General features: G+C 43.5%; 1 protein-coding gene across 3 annotated transcripts in view; it reads right to left on the bottom strand.

Annotated features, from left to right (window-relative positions):
• Nucleotides 1-468: 468 nt before the first annotated feature.
• LOC310958281 (ATP-dependent 6-phosphofructokinase, platelet type-like) overlaps nucleotides 469-9,658 on the bottom strand; it is a 40,852-nt gene continuing 31,662 nt past the window's right edge. Inside the window, exons 16-23 of one of the 3 annotated variants that reach the window (XM_083929145.1) lie at nucleotides 8,036-8,188; nucleotides 6,170-6,322; nucleotides 5,410-5,574; nucleotides 3,452-3,513; nucleotides 2,597-2,708; nucleotides 1,903-2,002; nucleotides 1,626-1,731; nucleotides 469-1,442 (exon numbers count right to left, since the gene is read on the bottom strand). In XM_083929145.1, the coding sequence (XP_083785271.1) occupies nucleotides 1,286-1,442; nucleotides 1,626-1,731; nucleotides 1,903-2,002; nucleotides 2,597-2,708; nucleotides 3,452-3,513; nucleotides 5,410-5,574; nucleotides 6,170-6,322; nucleotides 8,036-8,188 (1,008 nt within the window). In that variant the 3' untranslated portion in view covers nucleotides 469-1,285. The remainder of the gene's footprint in view (nucleotides 1,443-1,625; nucleotides 1,732-1,902; nucleotides 2,003-2,596; nucleotides 2,709-3,451; nucleotides 3,514-5,409; nucleotides 5,575-6,169; nucleotides 6,323-8,035; nucleotides 8,189-9,658) is intronic. The other 2 variants (XM_083929143.1, XM_083929144.1) reach the window with 2 other exon arrangements.

The following is a 9,658-nucleotide window of genomic DNA, read 5'->3' as shown; positions in this document are numbered from 1 at the left end:
GCTCCGATCAAATCTCACGTCTGGTCTGAGGTTATGTACGCAAATTTGAGCCTGTGGATTTGCGGTGCAGCACAGCAAAATCTGGCTGGTCCTGGTTGCATTTCTAGGTGACAAAGGTTATCCTCTAACGAAATACCTAATAACCCCAATCCAGAGACAAACATGGACAGAGCTGGAGGGCCCATGGTCTTCTGATTTTTATGAATTTGATAAATAAACAGTGTTATATGTTGTTAAACACTGGTGATTTTTCTTTATTAAAAAAAAAAAAAGAAAACGACTTCCGGCTCAAAGACAATATTTAGTTTTTATGTTGATCAGGTTCTAATTCCAGGAAATCAGTTTTTTAAATGTGTATGTGAAACGTTGACCCTTTAACTTCACTCTCATTTGTTAATAAAAAAGCAGTTTGACAAACATAATCTCGTAACTTTCCACACAATAAATGCTTTATTACTCTGTGACGGGACACACACATCACGCTGGCAGCACATAAAGTTGATGTTGCGTACAAGTTCTCAGACAATCTCTCCATCTTTCTGCCAAACTACAGAACAAGCAGGACCTCACTCACAAATACCACTGCAGGACACCACATACAAATCCCAGGGTGGGTAAACGACTAAGGCAACACACACACAGACGCACATACACACACACACACACTGAGCAGGTGATAGGACAATCAGACACAGACAGCTAGGCTCACTAAACCTCCTCTAGGTCACATTTCCATGTTACAATCACGATGGTAGATGTTTTCCAAGGTTTGCGGAGGTGTCAGACTGACAGCGCGTGATCCTCCTGTGATATATTCTCTCTTTAGAAGCAGCTTTAGGGGATTACGTTAATCATGGTGCTCAAAGTGCCGTAGAAAATAATACAAGTGACAAAGACTAGACTTGCTGGTGAGGGGTTTGCTCAGCTAGGTAGCTTCAAAAAAATGACATACAGCTACAGTTTGATGACTTAAACGTGAATACTTACACACTACATAACAAGGAGTTTAATATATATATTAAAGTCTATATCACTTTGATTGTGGATTTCAAATACTATGTCAGCTCTGCTAGCCTATTGAACAACTCGCCCTCAAATTTCTAAAAATGTGATGATCCCTTTTAAAAAGTGCCATACCTTCACCGTACTTTCTAACTTTTTAAAATGACCAACTATCTTTTAAAATCTATCTCAATTTATCAGCAGTCAAGAAGCGGCCGATCAGTCATTGTGGGAGTACTCGTCACCGTTCTGTGACGCTCTCCTCTGGCTGCAGTGCGATGGGTCAGATGACCGCAGAGGGGTTGGACTCTTTGGGTCGGACGCGGGTCACGTGTTCCAGCTGCCCGGAGTCGGACACGTCGTAGCTGGTCTTGTACTTGGCCAGGATTTTCATCAGGGGACGCAGCTTCAGCCACCACTGCTCCTTAGGGATCCTGTGGCTGAGGACACGGGTTTAGATCAAACACCCCTCACTCATACAGAAACACTGTAGATTTACTCCAGCTAGGACTTTTTCTAAATACTATACTGGGACTTTTTATAAACACTACTGTATTTTTATTGAATGTAAAAAGATAAACTACATTGCTGCAAAGAGTAAAACTGAAAAAAAGGTTTCTTACACAAAGTCAGTCTCGTCGCGGAGCTGTGACACAGGCTGAAAGACCAGAGCTCTGCGGCGCATCCCCAACAGACAGGCCGTGTCCTCCGAGTTAGTGAACACTCGCCCTGCGTGAAAGACAAACCTCAGCCTTTATGACCAAACACATACTTCACCCACTCACACGCATATACACAAACCCGGTCCTGGTGAATCCAGAAAAACAAGGAACCAAATTTAAATAAGATGTCTGCAGAAAGTTTATTTGTTATTTGGTTGGTTATCAAGTTTTGTTTCACCTCCTTTGTACGACTCCTTCAGCGTTCGTGTGATCCACTGCATGGCTTTAGCAGAAACCTTGGTGCCAAAGTTTCTATCGAATGGTGAAGGGGCTCCTCCCTGTGAGAAGGGAAGAGAATGTTGTTTTAGTTATGTTGTATTGTCCTTAAAGCAAAGTACAGACTAATACAAAAGGAATCCCTCTCAATCATCACATGTGACCCACGAGAAGAGTGGGGTGGAATCCTGCCCTCTGCCTGGATCTCTCTTTTTTATCTTATTTCGCTCTGTTCTGAGGACGTTCATTGCGTCACGTGGGTGTCTGACCCCACAGCACGCAGGGTGAGCAGCCTGTGCAGCCTGTGAAGCCGTTCTCATTTCCAACCACCGCTTTGTCACGCCCCTTACCCTCGGTGTCTCATACCTCTGTGCTACTCCTATCCTTCTCATCTGCTCCAACAGCTGTGTCTTTGTAGACCAAAACACACACACACACACACACACATACACACACATTCACACAGACTCTCTCGCCATTGAGGGGGGGCTGACTCTGAACGCAGACGTCTAAACAATCTACTTCATTAGCCGGTAGCAGTTAAAGTATATGCTTTATAGCCCGGCTATCGGCTCCAGCCCCCCCGCAACCCGACCCCGGGATAAGCGGTTGAAGATGAATGAATTAATGATTTTTAATGTAATTGTGTGTCCAACCTGCTGCATATGGCCGAGGATGTTCTTCCTGCAGTCGAACACTCCCCGTCCCTCCTCAGAGTACAGCTGGTAGACGAAGTCAGTGGTGAAGTTCTCGTTGGAGTTCTCGTTTCTAAAACACGCACATTACACGGGCAACAGGTTCGTTAAAGGGTTGGTTCACTGAAATAACAAAGAAGTAAGAACTTGCTTTTTCTTTGGGACTTCTTTCTAAGAAATCTAAGAAATAACCGCCTATGAAAGTTGTTGACTGTGGATTGTCCAATGTCACAGAAACGCAGATTCTGAAAAGAGTTTTTGTAATTAGTGTCCTCAAGCTCTTGGTTCTCTATATCCCTAGTGCCCTAGTGCTTAAGTGCCCTGGGGCATCAGTCTGTCCACCTGCAGAGCCACTTGCAATGCAGCACTGTGCTCGAGTGTGTCTTTTAATAATGGAATTACGCAGGTGCGAACCTCAGCGCAGACACACAATGTCACCTACACACTGTTCAACATACTCCATTTGTCCTATTTTTCACAGACCTCCATCCTGCTGGAAGCAGTGTGATGGTGCAGAGGACTAAAATAGATGACATGAAGTAAAGTGTGTAAGGTCGATTAGCTGTCAAACATATTTTAAGACCAACTGGTTTTGTGTAATCCGTTAAACACAAAGACATTCACATTAAACATAGATACTGTACTATACTAATACTTTGACATTCCTTACCCGAGTTCTCTCCTTCAGACAGTCACATTCACACATTCCCATGCAATATCCCGCAGGCTAAACAGTGTGTGGCAAGGCTACTGCCAAGGAAACAGCAGTGGAAATGTAACACTTCAAACAGACCGACTGTGAGTACTGAGTCTCACCTGAGCACTAAGCCTCTCTGGATGCTCGTCTTCATCTTCTGCGTCAGATGCTCCACGTTGGCCTGAAAACACAGAGAGCGGAGCCTCACGTTAAACGGAGCGACGGCAGCCTGCAACCTGCACCAGCAGCCGAACCAGCCACAAATCACACGCCTCCGTCTCGACTCCCCCTCCAGAATAGAGAGCTGCGAGGTGACGTTTACACCACCAGGGGGCGTCGTATCTGCTGTTTCTACCCTTCTGATTAAGCCAAGAGTGGTTTTAAAGCCAAGTAAAGATCTGTTTGGGTGTTACTGCTGAGAAACTCTGTCTGCCAAACATTAGTGACTTTTTGTTTCATCTTGGTCTTTTCATAATGAATATTAATATAATTGAATAAAGCATTATGTTACTAACAACTCAAACAAACAAACTCCCAATCAATGAATCTAATTCTTCTGTCGACGCTTAATGGTACATTATTATCTGTAGAGTACAAAGTGGCTCACACGAGGCAATAGAATAAAAAACTATTCAAAAATAAAATCCCACAATGACATATATTAAACTCTACAAGATTAACCCCTTAGTGGTCTGAACATTGGAATAGAACATGCAGTTTGTCTCATGCAGCACAAATGTGTAATTTTAGCCTATTCTAAAATGTATTATCTCAATATTTCTGCATATAGACTATAAACAGTCCTGAGTTGCATAAACTGGGTCTGACTGGTAAGCCGAGACTCTTGTGGATTCATCCATCATCATCATCTGCAACCGCTTGGGGCTGGAGGTGATCCCAGCTGACATTGGGTATGAGGCGGGGTACACACACACAGGCGGACACAGAGACAGACAACCATCCACACTCACATGCACAGTCACCATTTAACCTAATACCTTCTTTCGACTGTGGGAGGAAGCCAGGAGAACATGCAAACTCATGAACCTGGAACCCTCTTGCTGTGAGCCGACAGTGCTAACCACTACACCCCTGTGCTGACACTTCGTAGTATAGCAGCCATTTCAATGTACTGAGAGCATTTGTTTTGAAACTCACTGTATAAAATGAGCTGTTGGGACCTCTAGGATGGATGTCTTAGGTTTACTGACAATAAGATCAGTTCACAACAGAAGTGCTCACTATCTGGTTTCTGAAAAATGCAATTCTCACAGATATGGTAAAGATCTTTGAGCCCAAATGGATGGATGGATTTTTCTATGATGCTCCTCAAAGTCCGTGTGTGTCTTAATGTGGTATTACATAACATGCTATGATAGCATGAGTGCATGATAATGTGAATCATAAACTCACAGTATGATGTACTAAGACCTTATACACTTTTTTTTAATGTTAATTAATGATGATTTATGACTAGAAGAACTTGACACAGCACTGAAATGACTCTTCAGTTTCCATCTTTCAGATGAAGTTTACCACTTCTATGTGGCATTTACTGTTGACTTGCTATCTCCACCTGAACATTCGTCCTCCACCCCTACCCCTCTTAAAAAAGAAAATGATCACAGACTATCTGAAGTTAGGTCGGGACCTATATATAGATTTGAACGTGTTTTCATAAGCACTGTGGCACACTTCTGTATGTAATTGTTTTAATGAGCTGAGTAGAGACACAGTGTGACGGTAACAGCAGAAGCACGGTGGCAGCACCGCCACATGTAATCACCCCAACCTGATCTGTGTTGACGGGATCTGTTGTCATGGAATGTGTGATGCAGTTCAGAGGTTATTAATAAATGGCTTCAGACGCCTCATAATCTGGGTCACCTGCACACTCCTGAAACATCCAGACAGGGGCAGGGATGAACCCAGGGACGCTCGGAGCCAGACATTACATTTCAAAAGATGTATATTACTGATGTATATTACTGTATACTACTGAGGTTAACTGAAGGTTCAGAAATATAATGTTATAAAAAGGCAAATGATTTTGCTGTGGGCAGACTGTGTCTCTGACCTGCAGGTCCCGGATGTCAAACGGCTCCTCGTAGATGTAGACGGTGTCTGCGCCTGCGGCCAGGCCGCCCACGGTGGCCAGGTAGCCGCAGTAGCCCCCCATGGTCTCAATGATGAAGACCCGCCGCTTGGTGCCACTGGCTGACTGCTTGATGCGATCGCATGTCTGAATCACACGCAGATGATATAGTTATTAACATGTTAGATTTGTTCACTGAAGCAGTGAGTTGAAATGATGCATCTGTTATTCAATCAACAGAAAAAGGACGACCACTTTTGATATAAATGATTGATGTGATTCATTAACTGAGTGAAAATACTGATCACATGATGCTACAATTTCCTTCTCAAATGTGGGATTTTCCACTTATCTGGTATCAGCAGTACACCAGGAAAAAAGAAGTCTTTTGTAATCCAGACTTATAAACAGGTGACAGTGATGCACTCCTCAAACACAAACAGTATTACAAACTCTGCTAGCAGGAGGAGAAGATTTTTGACACATAACAGCTTCCAAAATAGAGATCATCAATGCAACACAACAGCAGTCAGCTTACATGCAAGTACATCATGGTCATCAGAGCGCTGTATTTCTAAGTACACTGTGACAATAATTCCACTCTCTGCAAAGCTGATTATGTTATCAAGGTATCGTCATATGATTAACTAGATTTTTCCACATTAACTCTCAGTTTAACAAGACAAGTACCTACAGGATTCCTCTCGCCTTTCGTGTTTTTGTCTTTCCCACTGGCCCTTACCTCCACGATGGCGTTGAGGGATGTGTCAGCGCCGATACTGAGGTCGGTGCCGGGCACATTGTTACTAATGGTAGCAGGCAGCATGCACATCGGGATGCAAAACTCCTCGTAGTCGACCCGGGCCTCATACAGCTGCAGCAGGGACTCAAAGGCCTGATGGTGGTGGCCGTAATAAAGGGTTAGAGCACCAGGAGGCACACTACATATCTGACTACTACAGGGTATTTACAGGCTGCTTCATGGTTCACAGAGGCTCCCTTGGCTTGTATCCATCATCACTGAAATGTTTTGGGTTGTAACGGTCCAAGCTCAATACCAAATGCTAATTGTTTACAGTATGTACTATGTAATCAGTTGCATATATAGTATACACATGTACAAAACAACTGAGAACTCCTAAAGAATTGAAAATGTATCATCTCATTTGGACATCGCTGATACTGGTCTAACCTGGGGTTACATGGTGGTGTTTCCCTCTACGGAGCTGGTGAATGATAATCCAAATATTGTTTTAGGAGCTTTCCCAACCCTGGAAATAACTTTTTTTTTGTCAATCGTCAGATCAGCCTGAGAATTCTGCGTTAAAGATTGGTTTGCAGATGTACTGAACACCTCTAGTCCACCGGGGTGAAAGGACACAAATAAAGGGAGCCCCTTTAAATAAACTGAGACCATAAAGATGCAGCTCTGTAACATGGTTGCCAGCTGACTGGCTCTCTCCAGGTGACAGGGGCTTTGGCTTCCCGTTGGCTTAGAGGAGATGGGATGGGGGAGTTGTGTGTGTGTGTGTGTGGGGGGGGGGGATCGTTTCCCTAGCTGACACATGAAGATGTTGACGCGACAAGATAAAGACTGCGGGGGACTCCAGAGGCTGTGGGCGATGTTTCCTTTTATGTGCACGAATGTACAGAGGGCCTTGCCTGTTCCAAAACAATAACAAGACTAAAATGTAGCCTGCAGCCAGTGTTACTGGATTGTACATGCCTGCTGCTGGACCTGTACATGCATGCAGACATACTGTACAAACGCACTGTCTCTGTGCCACATGGATGCAAGCAAAGCGTCCCTGTTGCATTGAACCAGATTGACGTCCGGTCATCTGCTGTTTCCCAAACAAACATAGAGCGGGCCGCACAGATACGCCAGGCCCGCGCGCCAAAAACATGCCACACAACATGTCACTGCATGCCCTAGCACTTACCTGGGACCTCTGCTGAACAGCTCACCTTCAACAACAACCAGTATAAAGGGTTTTCTGCTGTATGTGCCCTGATGCCATGTGTGCGGACATTAGCAGGACCCTGCTTATTAGCTTCTTTGGTACTTGAGATTGAGTTTTTACTGTTCTCTATGGCTGCAACATTTACCTCAGTGACCTTTCACTGACTAAGTACTTGTAGAATCTGTAATTCAAGGATATTTAATATAAACAAATAAATAAAAAAGTCAATGTATTGGGGCCTAGCAATTCATTTTCTGTAGCATTTTTTCTGAGGATGTCTCACCAGTCTGAATGGCTGTGTTTGAGTCTTTGTTTTCATACTGTGTCCTGTACCACCATGTTGATATGGTTTGTTTATGTGAAAGCAGAGAGTTAAGTCTGCATGTTCCACATAGGTCTAAGAACACCCTACTTACAGGTATTGTTAAGTGTCACCTCCCTGTGTTTACACGGATAATAATACAGCCTACTGACACCTGACACTTGACACTACTACAGCAGTAGCCCTTTGCTGAAGTCCAGCTTCTGATTGTTAATGTGAGGATGTGAGCTGTCAATCAGCGGAGCCCCAAAACTCTGACAGGCTGGACGGTGTATGTGTTTGCAGATGGACTTGACAGACACTCTAACCCAGCCACACTTACATCAGTAATGGCATTCAGAGCGGTGTCTGAGCCAATGCTGAGGTCTGACCCAGGTATATTGTTGGAGACGGTGGCAGGGACCATAACCATGGGAATACAGAGCTCCTCATATTTGTCCCGCGCAGCAGAAAGTTCCAGTAATCCCACGTAGGCCTGCAGCGGTGAGAGTCAGCGTCTTACTGGTTATCGTTGAGGATGTACAGACCAGAATGAGGTGTGGGAGGAAAATGAAAAGGCCCAACACCAAGGTCTTCACAAGACAGTGGACATGAGGACATAGGAGTGTTTTTTGTTTGTTTTTTAAGTTATTGTTTTGGCCTTTCCATGGCTTTATTGTTCAGAACAGCTGAAGTATCATAGGAAATGGGAAAGCGAGAGGGTATAACATGCAGCAAAGGGCCGCAGGATGGAGTCAAACCCAGTTTTGATATAGTTTTTATAATGAATTTGAGCGCAGCTACTCACTATGTGCATTTAATTGTGAGGTCTATGACGGACACGACAAAAGGTAAGCTAATTTAGCGTACAGACATCTTTGCTTAGTCGTTATATCTTTAACACTAAAAACCCAAAAAACCCTTAGACCTAGGGATGGGCGTGAGTACTCGAGTACTTAATTTGGAAGTCATAATTTGTATAATGTATCAAGTACTTTTTCCGTTGGATTTTGGATTATGGCAGAAAATAAGCCCTGTGGCAAACAGATGTTTATGATACTCATACATTTTTTCAGCAAGATTATCTTTACAAATGACGACCACTTTTATGATTTTTGTAAATGCAATCGCCAGAAGTAAAAAGCTAACAAACTACACCAGCCACTAACTTCCAACTGATTTTGCTTGTACGGAGTGATAAGGCTTGTAGTGTTGTTAGCAACCGCCTTTTAAAGGCTTCGTACAAGCTTGAAAGTAGGGTATTTACTGATGTATATTATGTCGTAGAACAAAAATACGTCTTACCAAAAACGCATTGACTTTAAGACGAGGAAACCAAATATGGAAATTATTTAAAAACGTTTTTAATAGTAAATACTAAATGGTAAGTGGACGTATTTAGCACCTTTCTAGTCTTCTGACTACTCAAGGCGCTTTCACACTACTTGTCACATTCACCCATTCACAAGAACATTCACAGTCAGTAACCCGAAAATGGACGAAAAAAGGGAATGATGGGATTACTGAAGTTCCCCTCGTATACATGAGAGGGGGTTGAATGGGAAAATGAAGGAGTAACTCTTCCTCTGGTACAGTAGTAGGTGCACCGCCAACATACAGCTGGACTGAATACAGCTTTTTTTCCCGTTCACCTTTGTCAAAATCACAAACGGCCGACTTTTGGACAAAATTACGACATTAACGGGTCTTCTTGGTAGTGATGTTACTTGCTGTTGCGAAGTTCTCCAGTTTTTTTCACGTTGTTTTCTGAGCCGTTGCTTCCTCGTTTAATCTATTTCTGGGTCAAAAACCACTGCCGCGGAGTGGGGAGCATGCGCAGATGAGAAACACGATAATAATCCGAGAACGCTGTTTACATGTGTGTCGGGGAACTGAAGGAGTTCTCTAGGTCTGTTAACCGGGGTATGAAAACCCAAATTTTACCCAGGGTACGGTGTTTACATGG

This window comes from Echiichthys vipera (assembly GCF_963691815.1).
Source record: "Echiichthys vipera genome assembly, chromosome: 15".
Taxonomy (NCBI): Eukaryota; Metazoa; Chordata; class Actinopteri; order Perciformes; family Trachinidae; genus Echiichthys; species Echiichthys vipera.
This window is presented reverse-complemented; position numbering and strand designations above follow the sequence as displayed.